Below are 24664 nucleotides of genomic sequence, written 5' to 3' on the forward strand. Positions count from 1 at the left end.
AAAAAAAGCTTCCAACCATTTATTTATTCATTCAACAAATACTTACGGAGCATGTATTTATGCCAGGTGCTGGGAACATATGAGACAGAGATTTCTAAATAGACAATAAAGAAATAAATATAATAAAATATCAGGTTTGTTGGATGGTGATCAGGGCTTAATGTAGGGAAGTGGAAAAGAAAGTCTGTGATTTGAAATGGAGAGATTTGGGAAGATTTCATGAGCAGGTCACATTGAGCAAAGAACTGTTGGAGGTGAGGGAGCAGCTAGCCATGAAATTGCTTGTTGAAGGCAGAGGAGCGGCATGTGCAAAGGGCCTGTGGCAGGATTTTGGGGTAAGATTCTAGGGCGTCCTGGTAAGGAGGGCTGTGTGGCTGGAGCAGAATGCATGAGGGAAGGTGGTGAGTGGAAGAGGTGAGGGCAGGGAGGGGCATGTCATGTAGGGCCTTGTTGGCTGCAGGGCAGTGGGCTGTAAGAAGAGGAGGGACATCATGACTTGCCCAGATGCTCACAGGTGTGCTCCTCTGTGGGGAGGACAGACTGTGGGGGCGGGAGTGAGCCTGGGGACCAGGGTAGAGGAGAATACGCTCGTCCAAGCTAGCATGTTGGGTGCCAACGCGGGGTGGAGGCAGGGGAGAGAGGGTTCAGAAGAGAGCAGATCTTGAGTCTGTTGCTGAGAGGATTGGATATGGAGGAAGGCAGCAGGCCTCAGTAACTCCACCAGCAGCCCCCCACCCCCAGGTGCCCAGGCCTGTGTTGAGCTGGTGGGGGGAAGAGATGCCAGGGCCTGCATAGAAGGGGCTGGGCTGCAGGTGCTCCCGCCTCCCCCCCCCCAAGGCTCCGCCTTCTCCACCCCCTCTCAGGGCGACAGTTACAGGCAAAGAAGAGGAAGTGGTAGCTAGCTAGCTTAGGCAGGCAGGCAGGCGGTGGAGGCCGCAAGGGCGCGCGGGCTGACCCGGTAAGGCAGCAGCCATGGAACTCTGGCGCCAGTGTACCCACTGGCTGATCCAGTGCCGGGTGCTGCCCCCCAGCCACCGCGTGACCTGGGACGGGGCCCAGGTGTGCGAGCTTGCACAGGCCCTCCGGGATGGCGTCCTTCTGTGTCAGCTGCTCAACAACTTGCTGCCCCATGCCATCAACCTGCGTGAGGTCAACCTGCGCCCCCAGATGTCCCAGGTGAGCCCGCCACTGGCTGGAGTGCCAGGGGTTGGAGGTGGGGGCCACCCCTGGCTGGTACCAGGAGACTTAATACGCTGAAGCTCTGGGCCTGTGATGGAGAAGAGAATATGCTCCGGACTCTGGGGCTGGCACAGGAGGGAGGGGGGGAGGGATGGAGGGGGTGGTAAACTCTGAGATCCGGGGGTGTCTCACCCAAGGGTAACAGGAATGGGTTCATAGGCTCTGGGTTAGTGCCCATCTAGGTTGAGAACTGACAAACTTGGGGTTAAAGCTTCCAAGCCCCAGGCTGACTCCGCTGAGGTTCAAACCCCCAGATGGGACTGTGTGGGGGTCTTGAGGGTTACCTGGGAACCCCCAGGTGACCAGCAGTTTGCCTGAGGTTTTTACCTCCTTTGACACCACCCTCCCCACCTTCTGCCTATGGGGGAGGGGCCTCCACCAACTTCTTCCCCCACATGTGTCTCCTCCTCCCAGGCCCTGGGCCCCTTCCTTCCCCTCACATCTTCTTCCCCTTCGCTTCCTGCCTGGGCCTGGGGCGCGTGGGGCGGGTGGGGGGCTGTGGGCCCCTGGGCTCTGGTCTTCCTAGCTCTATCCATCCCAGGGAGACATTGAGAAAAGCCTTGGTCTTGAGCCCAAGAGTAGGTCCTGGGGTTTTGGAGCCTAGAAATAACTGCTCTTTCTCTGTAGGGATTGCTGCAAAGGCTCAGGTCCGGGGAGGGTGGATTGTACTGAGCAGGGCCCTGCTAGACTCAGGAAATATATTCAAATCCCTATTTGAATGCGGTTGGGGTGGAGGAGGTAACGTGACTGGATCCCCTCTCTGTAGCCCCTTCTCTGGGTCCCTGTGGTCTCCTGGGTGCTGGGTGGAAGCTGTGTATGCTGGGGGCTAGGGGTTCCGGGTGCCTCACCTGCCTTGGGAGTCTGAGAGGACACTCACCTCTGGCCCTCAGGCTCCACTCTGCAATGAAAGCTTTGTGTCAGGGAGCTGTGGATTGGTGGGGAGCCTTTTCTCTGGTCCTAGATGCCACGTGCGGATGCAGAGGGGGGAAGTAACTTCTCAGGGAGGGGGCCCATGGGGGACCTTGGGAGGCATTTCCTGGGGACACGGCCTTGGGGTTGGGGAAGTGGGTGGCCCACCCTCCTTAGCCCAGGCCGGGCTTACTGAAAGGATGAGGGAACTCCAGAGGCCCAGCCCCTCTGGCCACAGGCCATCCCAGATTTGCATACATTTGCTCACCTCCTGGCTTCTAGCAGATGGGGAAGTAGCCATGGGACCTGTCAGGCCCCGGACCCACAGGCGGTCAAGGTCCCCAGTGAGGCTTTAATAGCAGCTGATGGGGAAGTGGATAAACTTGAGGATGAACTTCCATTCCTGCCTACATCTTGCCTACTGCTGGTTGTCTAATGAAGGGCACGGGGGCATGGCCTTAATATCTGGGAAGGCAGCTGTGGGGACTGCAGGGAGGCAGCCTTCTTCTTTGTGCCAGGCAGTGCCGAGGACCCGGGCCAGGCCTGGCCCTCCAGGTGCTCCAGACTGGGGAGATGGACACCCCCAGTCCTGTGCGGTCACAACTGGGACAGAGGGAGAAACCTCAGGGCTGGGAGCCCTGAGGCAAAGGCGAGACATTGGCTGGCGATGTCAGGCTTTATGCAAGAGGGGACATTTGTGCTATGTTTTGAAGAGTGAGTATGAGCTTTCTCATTGCTCTGGCTTCCTATGCCCAGCTGTGTCAGGCCCCAGGCTGCGCAGGGCTGTTCCCCAATCCTCCCATATGGAGCTCTGTGCCTTCCTGTCTCTGCTCATCTTGTCTCCCCTCAAAGCTCAGCCCTGTGCCCTGTTCTCAGCGGGGATGTGTGCGCGAAGCCAAAAGGTGGGTCCAGTGGGGTGGAGGGAGGTGACACAAGGACAGAACAGCTTCTCTAGGTTTGCAGGGCCCCATCTGTCCATTGATTTAAGCTGGGGCCACGGACCGCCCTTGGGGTGTGGAAGGGCAGAGGGAGAAAAGGGGAAAATGATCCCGACAGGAGCGGCATAGAGGAAGGTGTGGCGGCCGGAATTCGGATGCTTCTCAGTTCCTCTGCGTTTTCTCAGTTGTTTCCGGGGAAGAGGGTGGGAAGAGCGCCTGCACTCAACGGCAATGGCAATGTATGTTAGGCCTCTTCTTGGTGCTGGGATAGTGGGGAGGAGACCCACACAGAGCCCTGTCGCTGAGGAGCCCGTCTTCCAGTGGTCGAGACCGACAGTGAGCAAATAAGGAAACGTTTACCTTGTGGGGAGGCGGTATGTGCTCTGGAGAAATCAAAGCAGGAAAGGGAGCTCCTGAGTGTGGGGGTCGCAGTCTTGAATAGGTGGTCCGGGAGGCCTCACTGATAAGGTGACATTTGGGCAGAGACATTTGGGAAAATGAGGGGATGAGCCTTGTGAATCCGGGGACACGGTGCTCCTGGCAGGGGTCCGGCCAGTGCAAAGGCCCTGAGGCGAGAGCTTGTGGGTGGCCTCAGAGTCTGCTGGGAATGGCTCATGGCTGAAGTCAGACCAGAGTGTCTACAAGCTGGATGGTCCCTCTGAGATCTGAGGCCGAGTGAGGATCATATCACAGGCGGCACCCTGACCACCAGACATCCTAACTCACCTCCTCTCTCTGGGAGTCCACATTCTGGGTTGCGGAGATGAAACCTTAAGGCCAAGGGAGTGGAGAGGAAGGGGCGAATGTGACAGTCATGGTGGGAAAGACCCACCAGGGTGTGGGAGCTGATTTGACCTGGCGGAGAGGCAGGCTCTGGGGCCCGGATGATGTCAAGGTCCCCAACCTGTGAATGCCCGGGCCACTGACAGAGGCAGGGAAGAGGGCGGGAGAGTTAGAAGGGGTGTCAGCTGGAGGGCAGTGGCTCTGAGGGGCCAGACCTGGGTTCAAATCCTGATGCCACCACTTCCTGGCTTACCCTCTCCAAGCCTCAGTTTCCCCATCTGTGAGACGTGGATAAAAATGGGACCTTTATGGGCGCCTGGGTGGCTCAGATGGTTAAGCGTCTGCCTTCAGCTCGGGTCATGATCCCAGGGTCCTGGGATGGAGTCCCGCATCGGGCTCTCTGCTCCTTGGGAGCCTGCTTCTCCCTCTGCCTCTCTCTCTCTCTCTCTGTCTCTCATGAATAAATAAAATCTGTAAAAAAAAAATGGGACCTTTATTTCGAGGACTGTTGTGCTATTTCAGTACTGCTTAGCATGGTGTCTGACAGCTAATAAACCCTCACTAAAAGTCTTCTTAGGAAGGATGTGGGGTAGCGAGAGGGTAACACGGCAAGCAGGAGTTTAGGTTGGGGTAGTATTTCTCAGCTGAGGTGATTTTGCCCTCCCCCCAGGGGCATTTGGCAATGTCTGGACCCGTTTTTGGTTTCATCACATCTGAGAGATGCTACTGAAATCTAGTGGATGGATGTCAAGGTTCCTGCTCAATATCCTACAATGCTCACACAGCAGAGAATTCTCTGCCCCAAACGTCAATAACGCTGAGGTTGAGAAACCCTGTGATCGGGGACAGAGATCTGCAAGAATCTTTAAAATATTTATTTGGGTGAATAATACATTCATACGGTTCAAATGTTAAAACACATAAAAAGGGGGGCTCCTGGGTGGCTCAGTCGGTTAAGCGTCTGCTTTCAGCTCAGGTCATGATCTCCGAGTCCTGGGATTGAGCCCCGGGTTGGGCTTCCTGCTCCGCGGGGAGTCGGCTTCTCCCTCTTCCTCTCCCTCTGCCCCTAACCCTGCTCGTTCTCTCTCTCTCTCAAACAAACAAATAAATCTTAAAAAAAAAAAAAACACATAAAAAGGTGCACAGGGAAAAATTTAACTTCTCATCCTGTCCCTTAGATACCCAGCTCCTTCTTTCTCCCATGTAACTACTTTTTTTTTTTTTTAAGTTGACTGTATATCCTCCCAGAGTTTCTTTATGCAAACATAAGCAAATAGGAATTTAGGTTCTTATTTCCTACCCTCCTCCCTTAACATGGAAGATGGCACATACCACTGACTGCTTTATGTCTTGCTTTCCTCACTTAATAATCATCTTGGGACTCTTTCCAAATCAATACATAGAGATTGTCCTCATTTTAAAAAAAATGACTGCATGGTATGCCGGCTAGTCCATCTATTTAACAAATGATTTATATTGTGTTAACTATGTGCCAGGCATTAATCCAAACCAGGGGCCAGCAAACTACAATCCAAAAGTTGAATCTGGACCACAGCATGTTTTTTTTTTAAAGATTTTATTTATTTAAGAGATGATAGATAGCACGAGTGTACCAGCAAGGGGGAGAGGGAGAAGCAGGCTCCCCACTGAGCAAGCACCCTGAGATCATGACCTGAGCTGAAGGCAGGTGCTTAACTGACTGAGCCACCCAGGGACTCCTGGACCACAGCATGTTTTTATAAATAAAGTTTTATCGGCACACAGCCATGTCCGTTGATTCACGTATGCATTGTCTACGGCTGCTTTCCAGCTACAACCATGGAGTTGAGGGGTTGATATAGACAGTCTGGCCTGCGGAGCTGAAGATATTAACTATCCAGACCTTTGTAGAAGAAGTTTGCAGGTTCCTGTTGTAAACATTTTCTTTTCTTTTTAAGATTTATTTATTTGTTTTAGAGAGAGAGCTAGAGAGAGCACGAGCGGTGGGAGGGGCAGAAGGGGAGGGAGAGTCCCAAGCTGACTCCACGCTGAGCGCTGAGCCTGATGTGGGGCTCAATCTCACGACCCTGAGATCAGGACCTGAGCCGAAACCGAGAGTCGGTCGCTTAACCGACTGCGCCGCCCAGGCACCCCGTAAACATTTTCTTTCTTTCTTTTCTTTTTTTTTTTTTTAAAGATTTTATTTATTTGACAGAGAGAGACACAGCGAGAGGGGTAACACAAGCAGGGGGAGTGGGAGAGGGAGAAGCAGGCTTCCCGCGGAGCTGGGAGCCCGATGCGGGACTCGATCCCAGGACCCTGGGATCATGACCTGAGCCGAAGGCAGGCGCTTAACGACTGAGCCACCCAGGCGCCCCCCACCCCCGTAAACATTTTCTATACGTTAACTTGTTTAATCCTCATAACACCCTAGGTGGTAGATGGTATATTATCCTCATTTTTCACGTGAGGAATTGAGGCACAGAGGTGTCAAGTAACTTGCCTCAGGGAGCCTAACTTGAAAGCGGCAGAGTTGGGGATTGTAACCCTGGACAGCCTGGTTCTGGGATTCTTGCTGTCCACAGTTACCCAAAACTGTCTCTATCCCATTGCTCAGTGGGGTGATCATTTATTTTCTCAACCTCTCTATCAGTGGACACTTGGATTGTGCCAGGCTTCTGTTATGACACGTTTACTTCGACCATTAACCTTGCCCATGAATCATTTTTTGACTCCTCCTCTGTGTGACCTTGGGCTTGTTACCTAACCTCTCTGTGCCTAAGTATCCTCATCTCTAAAATGGGGATAATAAATCTCTATCTTTAAGCATAATGAATTACTATAAAGGACCTAGAAAAGTCCCTGGCTACACAGGGATGTTATTATTGCTGCCATACACATGAGTAAGTATCTCCATGGAATAAGTTCTCAGAAGGATTTGCTGGCTCAAAGTGTCTGAGCCTTTGTGTTTTTGGTAGATATTGCCAAATTGTTCTCCATATGGGCCTGTTCCCATGTGGGCTATTCCAATTACATTACCACTAACAAAGCATGAGAGTGCTTACTGGCCATCACCTTGCCACAGACTGTTCTGTTGTTAAGCTCTTGGAGTCTTGCCAACTCATGGGTGATAAATGGAGCTCATTATGGCTTAATTTACATTTCTCTTATTCTGAGTGAGGTTAAACCTCTTTTCCTTTGTTTAAGAGCTATTTCTATTTTTCTTGGTGAAGTAATATTTGTTCATATCATTTGCCCATTGTTTTTTTCCTTCTGGGACTGCTGTCCTTTCTTATTGATTTTTAGGAACTCTTTATATATTAGGCTGGCTTGAATTTCAAGTCAGGTACTTACTACCTTTGTTTTTTTTTTTTTTCACAATTTTTTTTTTTTTTTTACTTACTTACTACCTTTGTTATCTTGAAGAAAAAAAAAAACATTGCTTGACCTATCTGAGCCCTGGTTGTCTTATCTATAAAATGGGGATGTGGACAGCACGTTTATCTCAGGGGTTGTATGAGGGTAAAATGTGATAGGTTAACTTAAATTCCTTACTGGTGTGATTGATGTGCTAAATTTAGCCAATGCTAAAATAGCGGGAGGCACTCTTTTTTGTTAATTTGATTTCAGTCAGTCTGAGTTGGCTGTATGTTGTGGTATAAGTCAGGGTGTGTAATGTTATCTGCTGTACCAAACTACACACTTCAGTAGCAATAAGGGTTTACTTCTTGCTCACATCACAATCTAGTTTGGGTCAACTGGGGGGTTAAGGGAGTGGCTCTTCTTTACAAAGTACCTACAGGATCTGGGCTCCTTCCATCCCATGGCCCTACTCTCCCTAAAGCCCTTGGAGTCCTCTCTATCCAGAAGGTGGGGAAGAAGAGTGTGAGGAGGGAAACCATGGGAGGCTTTCATGCGCCAGGCCCAGAAGTGGTGCTGTCACCTCCATTCTTGATCCATTGGCCAGAACTCCATCACATGGTCCCATCCAACTGCAATGGTTTAGGCTGAGAATGATTTAGCTGGGAGCTAGGGAGGACAGGAAATGGTTGGGTAGACATAGAAGAGAATGCTGTAGAACCCCAGAAGGATGCCTACCTGGCTTCAGAGATGCAGGTCTGGAGGGGCTGGCTTGGAGGAAGCTGTAGTGGGATAAGGAATGAGGAGGGCTTGAATCAAAGCCATGAGGGAGGAATTCAACTAGGGACTGGGGAGCCTGGGTGGGAGCAAATCTCAGCAAAGTAGGTTGGACTAGGCTGTTTGGAAGACCTCATCTTAACATGTCTACTACAGCTGTTGGGGACGGAAGTCTGGGAGGGCCAACATTTGGTATTGTGCCTTCTTTTCTTCCATTTTGTTCTGTACACTGACTTCCTTTTAGGCCTTGTACTGGGAAATGTCACCCTTTAGGACTTTCCACAGAGGATGCTGGAAAATCCTGTCCCTCCCCTGCTCCCAGCCCTCCCATGGCTCCCCATTGCCTTTGGGGCAAAAGACAAAGTCCTCACCCTGGCCCATGGGAGTCTATGCATTTGGCCTCTGGCCACCTCCTGGCCCTCCCCTCCCCCCTCTTTTCCCTTTCCTCACTCTACTCCAGACACATGAGTCTCCTCACTGTTCCCAGAGCCCACCAGGTCTGATCCAGCCTCAGGGCCTTTGCACATCTGTTCTTTCTCCATGGATCTGTCTTCCACCAGATATACACTGTGATTGTTCTCTTATCTCCTTCAGGTTTCTTATCAGGGAACTTCCCTGGTTTCCACACATAAGATTGTACCCCTTACGCCCCGCCCCTCAGCGCTCCCTCTTCTTTTTCTTATTTTATTTTTCTTCATAGCACTTACAGCCCTCTGACTTACATAGTTTTTACTTCTTTGCTTATTATCTGCTTCCCCCACTGGAATGTCAGGGCAAGGCTTTTGTCTGTTTGGTTCACAACTGTGTCCCTGGTGCCTAGAAGAGCACCTGGCACATAGTAGGTGCTCAATAAATATTTATCAACTCTTCACTTCATTCAATTTACTCATCCTTCCTTTAATACTGGGACAGCAAATCATAACGTATGTCCTGTTTCATACACACAACTTAATCGATACATGGTCACACTCATTTGTTGACATATTGTCTGTGGCTGCTTTCATTACATGAATAATCATGACAAAGATGCTATGACCTGCAAAGCCAAAAAAAAAAAAAAAATTGCTGCCTGTCTCTTTACAGAAAGAGACCCTGATCCCTGATTTAGTGGGTATTTGTTGAGTGCTTACTTATTATTGGTTAGTGGTGGTTGGTTAGCAGTGGTTAAGTATGGATTGCTTGAGATCAATCCCGCCTCTACTGGTTCCTAGTTATGTGACTTTGGGCAAGTGTGCAGGCCTCTCTTGCCTTTGGTTTTCTCACTTGTAAAATGGGGAAAGTGATGATGATGATGCTAGTAATAATAATAATGATGACACCACCCACGTCATGGGTATTTCCTTGTATTAAGCCATGCGCAGGATGATGGAGAATGCCATGATGAATGACACACAGATCCTCATGCAGCTCATGGAAATAGACGAGGAAGTAGGCAGTTACCCGAGAGTGGAACACACAGTCTGCCGATGGGTGGGTGGAGCCCAGGGCATTATGGGAGCGGAGAGGCGGGAAACCCCAGAAGCAATCATGGTAGGCGTCTTGGAGGAGGTGACACGGCAATTGAGTGTGGAGGTTGGGGCATATTTGAGGAGCCAAAAGAAGTTCTGTTTGTCTCCCTTGCTAACATTAATGGCGCCAGGAAGTGGGCAGTACCCAAGGGTGTGTTGGATGGGCACAGCTGAGCTTCTAAAGATCTCACCACATTGTACAGATTAACTGTCCCCCTTTGATAGCGGGGATGGTGTTCTGAGACCTGGGCTTTAGGAGGAACTTGGGAGTCAGGTCCCTTGGGGAAGAGATAAGGGATGTTCAGTTGGAGAAATTTGAAGTTTGAGGAAATTCTGAGCTCAGTCTGCAGAAATTTTAACCAAGAGTTTTAGACCTAGTGACCAAAAACCCAGCTGAAACTGCCTTCATAAAAAATAATATTTACTAGCTCACATAACTGAAAAGCCTTAGGAGAAAAAAGCTTCAGGTCCAGCTGGATCCAGGGGCTCTATCTCAGGATCACCTCCATCCCTTTTTCGGTTGTTTCCCTCCATTCTCAGTCATCCTTTTCCCTCATGGTGGCAGGCAAGGGTGCCCAGCTGCTCCAAATTTAGATGCCCACATTTTTGTGTACAGTGGAAAATAGCGGCTCAAGCCCCGATCTATGCTTCACTGGGCATGATTTCTTTGTGTATGTGTGTTGTGTGGGTGTGGGGGGGAGAGTCACATATCTGTTCCTCAACCAATTGTTGTGGTTGGTAGAATATGATGCTCTGATTGGCCAGGCTGAGGTCACATATCTATCTATTTCTGGAGTTGGGGAGGAGTCGACCCCACCCAAAGGAGCTAGACTAGGAGGAGGAGGAGGAGGACCAGTGGCTCCCAGGGGACACTGCGGGGCTGCTAGCAGAAGAATGGGAATAGATGTCAGGAGGCAATCGGTGTTTATTCTGGCATCAAGTACGAAGTTGCTGCACAGCCTCTCACCTGTACCCGCTGCTGACAATTGGAGCCCCATCTTTCTCCGTCCTGGGGGCTGCTCTGTGCATCATAGGATGTTTGGCGGCATCCCTGACCTCCACCCACTCGATGCCAGTAGCACCGTCTACCCTGGAGCTGTGACAAGAAAATGTCTGCAGACACTGTCAAGTGTCCCATAGGAGGTGGAATCCCCTATCCCCACCCCCCGCCCCGAAACTCTGTTTTGGAGGGAGTGAGCTTCTGATCTGGGGGAGGGTCCAAAGAGACATGCATGGACAGTTACTGTTTGGGGACAGTGAAGAAGAGATCGAGAGCTTCACTGAGTTAGAATAATCAGTTATTTTATTATCAACAGGAGCTGTGCTCAGTGCCAGGGCTATGGGAAAGAACACAGCAGATACATTCTCTGGTCTCCTGAGCTCATGCCTTGTGGGGGAGAAGGGCAGTGTACTTGTTTCCTGTGGCTGCACTAACAAAGGACCACAAGCTGGGGGGCTTAAAATGCCAGAAATATATTGTCTCACAGTTCCGGAGATTAGAGGTCTGAAATCAAGGTGTGAGAAGGGTTGAGCTCTTTCTGGAGGCTCTCAGGGAGAATCCATTCCTTGCCTCTTCCAGCTTCCAGTGGCTCCTGGCATTCCTTGGCTCCTGACTGTCACTCTGTCTTCACCAGGTTGTCTCCTCTGTGTCTGTCTGTCTGTGGGTCTCTGCTGTGTGTCTCATGTGAGGACACTTGTTGGTGAATTTAGGGCCCACCCCAGTAATCCAGGATGATCTTGTGATCTCGAGATCCTTAATTACATCTTGCAAAGTCCTTTTATTATTTCCCCCCCCAAACAATGTCACATTCACAGGTAGGTTCCAGGGATCTGAGGTAGTTATATCTTTTGGAGGGGCCACCACTCAACCCACTATAGACAGTAAAAAAGCAAATCAACAAAATATTACAATAAATGCTGCAGACAAAATAAGCCAGAGGTCAAGATGGAGGAGAGGAAAGGGGCATGCTTCTGGAGGTTGGTCAAGGAAAGCTGAAAGCTGAAGGATGAGGAGCTAGCTCTGGGAAGAATGGGGTGAGGAGGGTAAATGCCATGCAAAGGCCCTGTGGTGAGGACGGTGAATGGTGAAGGGAGAGTGATGGGATTAAGGTTGGGAGGAAGGCGCTTCACTAGTGTGGCTGTGGGTATGTGTGCACAACTAGATGCGATGGGAAGTCCTTGGAGGGTTTAAGCAAATCAGTGGGTTAAGGAGGTCCCTCTACCTTCTCTGTGGGGACCGGATTGTTAGGGTGATTGAAATGGCAGTGAGGGGACCCGGGCGGAGGGGTCGATGGAGGTGTCCCACGGGGATGTGATGGTGGCCGGACTAGGAGTCAGGAACAGTGGATGGGCTCACGTTTCAGTGGTTGTGCTGGTCAGACTTCCTGACAGACTAGATGGGGGAGGGGTGGAAGTGAAGGAAAGGAGGTAAGATGATGTCTAAGTTTGTAGCTTAGGAACTTGCGTGAATGGGGGCAATATTTGCTAAGAGGGGAAGGCTGGGGAGAGTCAAGTTTTGGGGGAGTTCTGATGGGGCTGAGTTACCCTGGAGATGGAAGGCAGCACAACATAGTGGTTAGTGCAGTGGTTCTCAAGCGGGGGTGTGGGGAGCAACTCTGTCCCCCAGGGGACATTTGGAAATGCCTGGAGATATCTTTGGTTCTCACTACTGGAGGGAGTGGTGTGCTCCTGGCATCTAGTGGGTAGAGACCAGGGATGCTGCTTATATCCTAAATGTTCGGTAATCCCAGGACAGCCACTGAAATATCAATTGTGCTGAGGCTGATAAACTCTGTTTGAGGGGCAAGGACTCTATTACATGGGGGTCTGGATTCTAGTCTTGACTGTGGGATCTTGGGTGAGTTACTGTACCTTGCCGTGACTCAGTCTCCCCACCTTTCAAATGGGGGTCAGGATAGTCCCTGACTTACAGGTCTATTACAAGAATTCAATGAGTGAATGGTTGTAAAGTTGTCACGTGCTGCAAGCCGTGCCTTGTAGTGATTGGTAAGCAAACTCATAGGGGGAGATGAGATCATTTGGGGAGGGAGGAGAGAGAGAGAGAGAGAGAAGAAAAGGGGTCTGAGCCTCAGGGTGTAGCCGCATGGAGAGGTTGGGGAGAGAAGGAAGAAGAAGCCAAGGAGTCAGAAGAGAGCCAGTGACTTAGGAGGAAAGCTAGAGACCAAAAGAAGAAAGTGTATCGACAGTGAGATGTTGGTACTTTGAAACGAACGGTTTTATCGAAGTGGATGGGAATAGTGTCAGAGAGTATAATAAATAACAACAATAGAAGCAAGTCCATTTATGGAGCACTTAATATGTGCAAGTGTTGTTCCAAGTATGTAACACTTATAACTCATTTGATTTTCACAACAAATCCATGGAGTAGGTGCCATGATGTTCAGGTTATCTCTTCTGCGAATCAAACCACCCCAAACTTAAAGATGTAAGACAACTATTTTAGAATTCTCACAGATTCTGTGAGTCAGGAATTCAAATGGAGTGTGGAGATGATGGTTTGTCAGCCCCACGATGAGAAGCCTTGAATGTCTGAGGGCTGGAATCAGCTGTAGGAGCCTTCCCCTGCACGCTGGGAGTCTGGGATGGGGTGACTGAGCTCAGGCTGGGGCTGTTGACTGGAGCAGCGGCCCATGGCCTCTCCATGTGGCTTGGGCTTCCTCACAACATGGTGAGTGAGTTTTGAGGAGTGTGGAGAGATCAAGGGTTTCTCAAGGTGGAAGCTGCAAGTTTTCTTCTGACCAACTTAGAGACCACGTGGTGTCGCTTTGCTGTAATTCGCTAAGACCAGCCTGGATTCAAGGGCAGGGGAATCAGACTGCACCTCCTTGATGGTGATGTGACGAGTCCCACTGCAGAAGAGCATGCTGGATGGGTGCTATGTTCATGGCTATCTTTGGAAAGCACAACCTGATCTTCATTATTATCCTAGTCTCACAGATGAGGAAATGGAAACATGGAAAATTTAAGTGAGTTGCCCAAGTGAGCAAGTAGTGATGCTGGGATTTGAAACCCCAAACCTGTGACCATAAGCACTATATGAATATCGCCTCTTTGAGGGAGACATATGAACCTTTTAAGTGGTTATGGAGATAGTCTTGGATTCAAATTTCTGGTTCTCTCAGCCAGGGTTTAGCCAGGAAAGCAGAAACCATCTTAGATCTTTCAGACAGAGAGGATTTAATTCAGGGGATGGCTAATGGGTGATGGGGGAGCTGAAAAGACAGATGGGGAATACTCAGGTAACCCAGAGAGTGGCCACTGGGCTGGAGAAACAGTAGAAGAGGTGGTGTGACCAGGGTCCAGAGGCCAGAACCATTCAGGGGAACCAGGACCTTCTGCAAGCACTGCCATCAGGGAGCCAAGACCAGGAAGGAGACGTATTTGCTGCTGAAGAGGCAGAGCAAGAGAGGGAGAAATACCTTGGTTTCTCTTCCTCCCGCCCTTTGGTCTCCTGCCTGGGCATCCCGTTGGCTGAGCCTACCTGAAAGCCAGGGTGCACAGGAGCCTGGGAAATGTAGTTCCCTTTGCTGTGATGCAGAGCAAAGGGCAGGCAGGGAATGGATCTGAGAGCAAGCTGACCAAGGGTCCTCATAGTAACGGCCTCTTGGAGCTCCGTGTTATCTCAACGGGAGCTGCTGTTATTGCTATTTGCCTGAGAACAGGTGAAATGCAATGGTTTCATTTCCTGAGGCGGGGTCCTCTTTAGTTCTAATGGCTCTGGTGGTTTTGGAGTTTAGTTTAATCTTAGATCAAATCCAGATCTCCTTTCTTAGGACTCTCCACCAGCACATAGCTCATCAGCCTTCCTCCAGACAACCCATCAGAGATCTGCCTGCAGTAATTATGTCCCTGGCTTCCTCCAGGTCACCTCTAGTCCTGGTAGAACACCACAGCAACTTCATGGCTCTTCAATGGACATGTTTCCAGAAATCCACCTTGGAGTGTCTGTCTTATGCCTGTCTGCCCTGGGGACTCAGAATGATCCCCACATGGGTGTAACATTCAGCACCCCAAAAGATGTGGGCCTGTTCCCTTCAGTGTGATCTGTGCTGGAGTGTGGGACCAGGGGAATTAGGGAAAAGGCATTAACCATTTATGCTTCCTTCTCAGGGACTCTGAGATATGGCCAAAGGGTGGAATGCTCGGGTGACAACCACCTGCCCCATTTTGATTACAGTTTTTTTTTTTTTTTAATTATTTAGAGGGAGAGGTGGGGGAGGGGCAGAGGGAGAGAGAGAATCTTTTTTTTTTTTTAAAGATTTATTTATTTATTTATTTGAGAGAAAGACACAGAGAGAGCACAAGCAGGAGGAGAGGCAGAGGAAGAGGGAGAAGCAGACTCCCTGCTGAGCTGGGAGCCCAACGTAGGGCTCGATCCCAGGACCTGGAGATCACGACCCAAGCCAAAGGCAGATGCTTAACCATCTGAGCCACCCAGGCGCCCCATGGAGAAAGAGAATCTTAAGCAGTCTCCATGCCCAGCATGGAGCCCGACGCGGGGCTCAATCAACCCTGAGGTCATGACCTGAGCCGAAATCAAGAGTCAGATGCTTAGCCTACTGAGCCCCCCAGGCACCCCTGATTACACAGTTTTGATATCCAGTTTTGGTAAATCAGCACCTGATACTGCCCTTGGTTCACTCCCTCCCACTCCTACTTTCTCACGTTGCTCCAGCCACACTGGCCTCCAACCTCTTTTTCCAATGCACCAGGCAGTGTCCTGCCTCAGGGCTTTTGCCCTGGCTGTTCCCTCTGCCTGGAATGCTTTTCCTCCAGGCACCCACCTGGATCATTCCATCCTTTAAGCCCTTACTCCAATGTCACATTCTGAGAGAAGCTCCCCAGACCTTATTTAAAGCTGCACCCCCTTCTAGCACTCCCCTCCCCTTATCCCACTTACTTTTCTCCCTTCATACTCACCACCTTATACCTACATACCCATGTAACACTTTGGTGGTGTGTCTCCTTCTACCAGACAGTCAGCCTCAAGCTAGCAGGGATGTGTATCTCTTTTGTTCACAGCTGTATCCCCATGGCTTGGATCAGTACGTGGGGCATAGTTGATGCTCAGTAAGTATTTGTTGAATCAATGAAGGGATGGTTGCAAGATCAGAGTGCTCTGTCATGCCACTCCATCTGATCATACGCTATGCACCCTCTCGGTCTGCTTCTTTCACTCAGCACCATTCTTGTGCGATTTATCGTAGTGCTGTGTGTATCAGTCCTTCATACCTTATTCCTGAGTTGAATTCCAGCGCATGGACGCCCCACAGTGTGCTCACCCTTTCTCCTCTTGAGGGACGCCTGGGTCGTCGCCATGTTTCGGCTGCCACAGATACGGCTGCTGTGAACACTCAGCTCCGTGTGAACACTTGCTTTCGTTTCTCTGCGTAAATGCCTGAAGGTAGAATAAGTTGTGTGGTAGATGCATGTCTAACCTTTTAAGAAACTGCCAAACCATTCTTCCAACTTGGTTGCACCATTGACATCCCAGCCAGCCGTGCATGAGGGTTGCCTGGAGCACTCCTCTTGCTTTGCCATCCCTTAGTACTTGGCTTTATCAGACACCTTTTCCATTTAACCAGATCCCTCCCGGGGCTCCCTATGCTGTTTCCCATGCTCACTCACCCACCACTGTTGTAACCAAACAATTATTAATGCCACTCTCTGCTCAGTGTCCATCTCCCCACTAGGCTATAAGCTCTGTGGAGACACGGTTCTGTCTTGGCCACCACCAGGTCCCGGGGCTTGGCACACAGTAGGCTCTCATTACATGCTTGCTGAATGAATGTATGACCCTGCTTGGTGGATCAGGTGCTAGAGTGGAGATTCGGTTGGTATTTTCATTCCCAGAGCGAAGACGAGGAAGTGGAGGCACCAGATGGTGCAGTAACCCATCCAAGGTCCTTGAGCTTGCAGCAGCTGGGCTGGGAGAGGAACCATGTCTCTCTGATCCCCTCGACTGACACTGAGATGTTGAGTGTGTGTTCAGGTGAGAGAGGAGGAGACAGAATAGAGACAGGCTGGCATGGGGAAGGTTTTGAAGGCCAGGATGCGGAGTTGATGCTCTGTACCTCTGCTTCCAGGCTTTGAAGAGGGAGCACAGCACACCCACCCTCTCTGGTCTGCAAGATGAAGTCTTGCAGTCCCAAGATTAAGGGGCTTCAGGGCTGAACGCAGAGGCCCCCCTTCTTCTGTCTCCCTGAGCAAGCTCTGGTAACAGGCATTTCCTGTTTCCGGTGGCTCCCTGGGCTGGGGTGGGGTAGGGGAGCTGATTGCAGCAGTTGTGCTCAGCTGTGGGTCCTCTCTGCTGCTCCCTGCCCCCAGTCACCAAATGGGGCCTCCTGTCCCTGCATACTGGTTCCCGAGAGGAGGGTGGCAAACTAAACCAAACTTTCTGGCTCTTTCTTTGCCTTGGGCAGAGGTTGTGCTGATGGAGGACCAGCAGGCAAAGGGGAAGTGTCTGGGTGCTGATTTGCATATGGGCAAGATGCCAGCCCAACTCTTTGATATTCTGGTGGAAGGGGGAGGGGGCGGAGGGGCTTGCCTCACCAACACGGAGGAAATGTTTTCACACACCCCTCCTACCTTTGGTTAAAAGGTCTCCTCTCCTTTGCCACCTCTCCCACACTTTGGGCTACCAGAAAGTCCTTCTGGTGGTCTAACCTCAGTCATTCTTGCTGCCTGAGGGAGCCCTTTTCTTCAGCTGGCCCTACCCCAGCCTGGAGGCCCGATGAGTCATACCCCCTGTCCCCCCTTGAGATGTCACATGACTTGGGGGAAGAAGTCTCAAGACTCAGCTGATCTCCCTGAGGTCAGGAGGGAACTTCCTCCCTCAGGCCAGATGAGGCCAACTGTTCTGTTGCCCCTGGTGACTTGCAAGCCCTGTCTAGAATCAGCCTACAAGGCTGCAAAGGCTGCTGGGCAGGAGAGTGTTACATGTGGTTCCTGTCACGTGCCAAACCTCCTACGTGGCACCAGGAGGCAGACTGGTGTGGTTCAAAGAGGTAGGATTGTACAGTGGTTAGGGGCATGGCCTCTAGGCTCAGAGAACTTGTATCTGGCTCTTCATTCCTTCCTGTGTGGCCTCAGGCAAGTGATATATCCTCACTGAGGCTCAGTTGTCTCACTTGTAAAATGTGGATTCATTTATTCACCAACTTTTACTGAGCATCTACTGGGTGCCAGGCACTGTACTAAGTGTTGAGGCCAAGGCAGTGAGCAAACAACACTGAGAATCCTCTCCTTGTGGAGCTGATGTGCTAGTGCGTAAGGGAGGACAGACAGATACGAACAAAATAAGTAAGAGAAATATACAGTGCCCCAGACAATAAGCTCTGTGGAAAAAAACACAAAGCAGAGGGGAGGATGGGGAGTGCTAGGTGTGGGGTGTGTGTGTGTGTGTGTGTGTGTGTGTGTGTGTGTGTGTAGTGCAGTTTTAAGTAGAGGGACTGGGAAGTTCTCATGGAGAGTGACATCTCATCAAAGGCCCGGAAGAGACAAGGGAAGGAGGCACCATGTTAATTGGGGATGGCCATTCTGAGCAGATGGGAACAGCCTGTGCAAAGGCCCTGGGGCACGGCCATGCCTGGCAGGTTGGAGGAACAGTGAGGAGGCCTGTGTGGCTGGAGCAGAGAGAGCTAGGAGGAGAATGGGGGCAGGGGAGGGGAGGGAGGGGATGGGGCAGGTCATGTGGGGTCTTGTGGTTTGCATCTGGGTAGGATGGAAGCCTTGGGAAGGTTTTGACAATATTTCTCTGGCTGCCATGTTGAAAATAAATGATATGGGTCCAGGGGCAGAAGCAAGCAGTCCAATGAAGAGGCCACTGCAGTAATAATGCAGGTGAGGGATAATAGTGGCTTTGGCCTGGCAGGTACAGAGGAGGGGCAGGCTTCTGGCTGTATTTGGAAGGTGGAACCAATAGGATTTGTTGATGGGTTGGAAGTGGATGAGAGAGAAACAGAGGAGTCAAGGTGACTCCAACGTTTTGGGTTTGAACAACTGGAAGGCAGTTGTCGTTAGAACGTGCCTCCTGGATCTCAGTAGCAATGTTGTTGGGAGGATTGAACAAACCTGTGTATGCCAAACTCTTCATCTCAGGTTTGGAAGAGGCTATGCTCTCAATAAACGGTGCCTCCCCAGAAGGACTGGGGGCTCTGGAGGGGAGGGGCTGGCTTGCACAAGCAGTGCTGGTGCAGAGTGACTCTGTAGAGACAGCTTTGGGAAATAGGGCTGTAGCGAGAAAGGGAGGGTGAGCCATGGGACAGAAAGGAAGGAACACAAGACAGTACAGAAGCACACTCCTTGCTGTTTGTGGATGTGTGCATGTGTGGAGAGAATGAGGACATGGGCTGGAACGGTCCACATCTACTTGCAGAGACGGGCAACCAGTGAGGAGGGAAAGAAGAGAATGAGATCAGAGACAGTGCACAGGACTTGGAAATGTAACTATAATGGTTAATTAAAAAATATATTTACCCAAAGGAGCTGAGAACTCACGTCCACACAGAAACCTGCACATAGATATTTATGGCAGCTATATATATCATTGCCAGAACTTGGACGCAGCCAAGGTGTCCTTCAGTAGGTGATGGATAAGGAAACTGTGGGACATACAGACAAGGGGAATTATGGAGACAGTGTTTGCCAGGGGCTGGGGGGAGGGAAAGATGAACAGGTGGAGCACAGAGGGACTTGAAGGCAATGAAACTACTCTGTATGTTACTGTAATGGTGGACACGTGTCATTATATATTTGTCCAAACCCACAGAATGTACATCAGGAGTGAACCTTGATGTCAACTATAGACTTTTCAATGTAGGTTCATTGGTTATAACAAATGTACCCTCTCTGGTGGGAAAGGCTGATAGTGGGGGAGGCTGTGCATGCTTGGGGGTAGGGAGATGTATGGGAAATCTCTCTACCTTGCATTCAATTATTCTGTGGACCTAAAACTGCTCTAAAACATAAAGTCTACTATAAAAGAAGAGAAAAAAAGAAAAGAAAGGAGGGCGGTAGGGAGGGCAGAGTAGAGCCTCCAGACAGGACTGATGGGGATACCATGCACACCAAAAGGGGATGACCTGGTGTATTTTCACCTCCCTCCAGCCTTGGCCAGCATGTTCGTCTCTGCTCCACATGGTCTCTCACCCTCCAGAGTTTAGCCTGAGCTCTTTAATTTGGCAGCAGTGCTCCCAGAAAGCAAGAGCAGATGTTGCAAAGCCTCTGGATGCCTAAGCTTGAATTCACACAATGTTACTGCCACTGTATTCTATTGGTCAAGGCAAGTCACAGACCAGCCCAGACACAAAGACGGGGAAGCAGACTCTGCTTCTACTTGGCATTTGTCTGACTTTAAAAAGTTTGCGTATCTGGTGGGTGGGAAATAGTATCTTGTGGTTTTAATTAGCATCACTTTGATGACTACCAAGGTTGAGTGCCTCCTCATGGGCTTGGGGGCATTTGTGACTCTTCTTCAGGGAAACTTGTGTTCGTATCTTGCCAATTTTCTGATTGAATTCTTGTCTTTTTCTTACTGAATCATTAGGAATTCTTTATAAATTTGAATACAAGTGTGTAGCAAATATCCATTTTCACTCTGTGGCTTGTCTTGTTACTCTCTTCCTGATACTTTTTGATGAACAGACCTTTTAGTTTGATCAAATCCTGTTTATCGTTTGGACTTTTGTTGTTCCAGAATCACTCGCAATTCTGAGGTCATCCAGATGTCTCCTCAATTGTCTTCTCAAAGTCTTGCCTTTAGCATTTAAGTCTTTAATACCATCTGGAATTTGTTTCAAGTAGGATATGAGGGAGGCAGGAATTTGATGTATCATTTGTTTTTTTGCCCTTATGGATAACCAGTTGAACCACCCACAATTATGAAATAATATTTCTTTTTACCGTACATATGTAACACCTGCTCAGTCATAAAAGACATTTTCATACATGTATGATTTATTTCTGGGTCCTCTATTATGGTTTATTTGTCTTTATCCCTATATTTCTTATCTATTGCTAAGTAACAAATTATCCCCCAAATATTCCTTTATTGAGCACTTATTATGCTTATGAGTTATTTGGATCAGGAATGATGAAATGGCTCAGCTGGGGTTTCTTGTGAGGTTGCAGTCAGATGTCAGCCAGGGCCGCAGTCATCCAAAGGCTCAACCGTGGCTGGAGGATCTGCTTCCTTGATGATTCAGCCACATGGAACCCAGTTCCTCTCCACTTGGACCTCTCCACAGGGCTGACTGAGTGGTCTCACAACATGGTGGCTGGTCAGTGATCCAAGAGGCCCAAAGTGGAAGCAGGAATGCCTTTTATCACCAAGCCTTGAAAAGTCACGTATCGTTACTTCTACCATACTCTATCAGTCAGCCACACAGGGCTAATCTTGGTTCAGTGAGAGAGGTAATTACAATTAGGGCAAAAGTACTGGGATCTGTGGGCCACTGGGGGCCATCTTGGAGGCTAACTGCTATAATTACATTGTCTTAATTACTGTAGATGTATGATAAGTCTTGATGAGAGTATTCCCAGTTAACTTTTCCTCTACAGACTTGTCTCGGCTATTTGTGACTCTGTGCTTTCCCATATAAATTTTAGGATTCATGTGCCAAGTTCAGTGAAAAACCATATTGAGATTTTAATTGAAATTGTGTTGGACCTGGGGCTCCTGGGTGGCTCAGTTGTTAAGCACCTGCCTTCGGCTCAGGTCATGATCCCAGGGTCCTGGGATCGAGCCCCGCATCCGGCTCCCTGCTCAGCGGGAAGCCTGCTTCTCCCTCTGCCACTCCCCCTGCTTGTGTTCCCTCTCTCGCTGTGTCTCTCTCTGTCAAATAAATAAATAAAATCTTAAAAAAAAAAAAAAAAGAAATCGTGTTGGACCTATAGTTCAATTTTGGAGAGGGCTGAAATTTTTAAAATATTGAGTCTTTCTAGATAAGAATTAGTATATATTTCACTCTCTTTGTTTAGATCTTCTTTCATATTTTTCAATAAAATTTTGTAATTTTTCATAAAAGATTTTTCACTTCTTTTTGTTAGATTTATATGTATCACTAGCTTTTTTGTATGTTTGTTTTACATTTTTTAGGCTATGATAAATGGTATCCTTTTAAAATAGAAGTCCGATTTTTATGCAGTGAAATGCTCAGTTCTTCAGTTACTGCTCAATGAGTTCTAGCAGATGTATACACTTGTGCAACCCACACCCTTGTCAAGACACAGAACATTTCCATCACTTGTGGCCTTTCTGAGTCAATCTCCACCACCCTCCCCACCCCAGAAGCAACCACTGATCTGATTTCTATCACCATAGATTAGTTTTGCTTATTCTAGGATTTCATAAGTGTTATCTTTTTTAAGAAAATAGCATTTTCTGATTGATTGTTGCTAATGCACCAACACACAGTAAACTTTGTATATTGATTGTGTATTCACTCACGTTGTAAAGTTACTGTATTGATTCTGGTTATTTATCTGTATATTCTTTTGGGCTCTTTGTGTTGACAGTGGTATCTTCTGCATTTGCCCAATTTCTTCCTCCCTTCTTCCCTCCCTTCCCTCCCTCCCTCCCCTCCCCTCCCCTCTCCTCCCTTCCCCTCCCCCTCACTCCCTTCCTTTCTTTCCTTCCTTCCTTCCTTCCTTCCTTCCTTCCTTCCTTCCTTCCTGTTTTGTCTTGCAGTGCAGGCTAAGATCTTCAATGCAGTGTTGACTCGAAATGGTAATGGGGACACCCTACCTTAGTTCTGATTTCAAATGCCAGGGAATCTTTTCAACATTTCCCCATTAAATATAATATTCTGCTTTTTATTTAACATGAAGGTTTAAGATTTTTTTGAAGATGCTCTCTTTATCAGGTTACAGAAATTCCTTTCCACTCTTCCTTTCCACTCTTCCTTTGCCACTCTTTTTCTTTCTTTCTTTCTTTCTTTCTCTTTCTTTTTTAAGATTTTATTTATTTATTTGAGGGAGGGAGGGAGGGAGAGAGAGAGAGAGAGAGAGCGCACAAGGTGGAGGGGAGCGGCAGAGGGAGAGGGAGAAGCAGGCTCTCCACTGAGCAAGGAGCCCGATGCGGTTCTCAATCCCAGGACCCTGGGATCATGACCTGAGCCAAAGGCAGATGCTTAACTGACTGAGCCACCCAGGTGCCCCTCTTTCTCTCTTTCTTTATCACAAATGGATGTTGAATTGCTACTCTTACTAATCTCTTTTCAACAGAGAAAGCACAAGCCTTGGGCAGGCAATAGAATCCAGTTGGACTTTACTAACGCTGTTTACATCATATTTATTTTACACTGCCTTCTTTTTATAGCAAATGATCCTAGTTTCCTTTTGATAGAAGGATGTAAAGTTCTCTTCTTAAATACATTTATTTAAGTTAAGGTTTATTTATTTACCTTATTTTATTTTTTTAAAGATTTTATTTATTTATTTGACAGAATTAGAGAGAGAGGGAGAGGAAGAGAGAGAGCACAAGCAGGGGGAGTGGCAGAAGGAGAGGAGAGAGAGAATGGGAGCCCAATGGGGCTCGAGCCCAGGACCCCGGGAAGCTGGAGGCAGAAGCTTAACTGACTGAGCCACCCAGGCATCCCTAAGTTAAAGTTTATTTAAAGTTCATGTTCCATAGATAGTGGGATAGGTATACTGCGGATGCAGTAATAATTGAGAAGAAGATACAGTCTGAAGATGGAAGTGTGAGATCCACGGGTACAATGAACACTGTACTGACTTGATTCACATATGTTACTGCAGCATAGTGCTTGCAGTCATACTGACTGGGTTTGCACCCTGGCTGGCTGTCCTTGCCTCAGTTTCCTTATCTGTAAAATGATGATATAATAGTACTTGCAGAATTCCATTACACACACAGACACACACACACACACACACATGCACAAAGGTGGGGTGGGGAGCGAATATGAGTGGGGGGGAGGGATATGGAGGGAGAAAGAGAGAGAGAAAGTCAAACTCATAGAAACGGAGAGTAGAAGGGGCTGAGGTGAGGGATGAGGAAAATGGGGAGATGTTGGTCAAAGGGTACAAAATTGCAGTTAGGTAGGATGAATCCATCTAGGGATCTAATGCGCAGGCATGATGTCCTTAAGAATACTGTATTGAGGAGTGCCTGGGCGGCTCAGTCGGTTAAGCATCTGACTCTTGATTTTGGCTCAGGTCATGATCTCAGGGTCGTGAAATCCAGCCTTGCATCGGGCTCAGTGCTGAGTGTGGAGTCTGCTTAAGATTCTCTCTTGCCCTCTCCCTCTACCCACCCCACCCCACTCCCACTCCCACACCCATGTGCACACACACTCTCTCTCTCTCAAAAAAAAAATAATACTATATTGAACCTGGAAATATGCTAAGAGAGTAGATTTCAGGTGTGCTCATCACACACAAAAACAATGACTATGTGAGGAGATGCTATGTTAATTAGCTGGACTGTAGTAATCATTTCACTATGAATATTCATATCAAATAATCACATAGCATGCCTTAAATATACACAATGTTATATATACATTAAAAATATAGAGAGAGAGAGCTGGGATTTGGGCACATGGCAGGTGCTCATGCAAGGCCATGACATAGAACTGGGGTCAAGAAAGGTTGGTTAGAATTCTGTAGGATCTAGGGAACTTAGAGGGAGCTGAGCCCCTTGGGACATTTGGATGAACTGATATCAGGCAAATGCAAGGATGTGAGGTCTTGTTTATAGCAGAACCAAATACGCCAAACCCAGAGTGACATCCTGTATGTCTGACTGCTGCATCAGTTAGTATCTTGTGGTTGCAAGTCACTACAAACCAACCCAAACTGATTTAAAGAAGAAAGGAATGTGTTGGCTCATGAAATCGAAAAGTTAAACATGTTTCCTATAAATGGAACTCTACAATATGTAACCTTTTGTGCCTGGCTTCTTTCACTGAGCATCATGTTTTTGAGGGTTATCCACTCTGTGGCATGTATCAATGCTTCACTCCTTTCTATGGCCTAATACTATTCCATTTTATAGATGTACATTATTTTATTTATCTATTTATCAGTTATAGACATAAGTAAATTCACAGAGACAGAAAACAGACAGTGCCTGCCAGGGAGAAGGAAGAGATTGGGAATGGCAGATGACTACTTAATGGGGGCAGG

At 48.6% G+C, this 24664-nt stretch overlaps 1 protein-coding gene across 2 annotated transcripts in view; it reads left to right on the forward strand.

The window, feature by feature from the left end:
* The first annotated feature begins 882 nt into the window (after nt 1-882).
* The window catches only part of VAV1 (vav guanine nucleotide exchange factor 1), a 50037-nt gene continuing 26255 nt past the window's right edge, over nt 883-24664 (forward strand). Inside the window, exon 1 of one of the 2 annotated variants that reach the window (XM_081808375.1) lies at nt 883-1176. In XM_081808375.1, the coding sequence (XP_081664501.1) occupies nt 973-1176 (204 nt within the window). In that variant the 5' untranslated portion in view covers nt 883-972. The remainder of the gene's footprint in view (nt 1177-24664) is intronic. The other variant, XM_081808316.1, reaches the window with a different exon arrangement.

Source organism: Leptonychotes weddellii, chromosome 1 (genome assembly GCF_054177405.1).
Source record: "Leptonychotes weddellii isolate Sample4059 chromosome 1, ASM5417740v2, whole genome shotgun sequence".
NCBI lineage: Eukaryota > Metazoa > Chordata > Mammalia > Carnivora > Phocidae > Leptonychotes > Leptonychotes weddellii.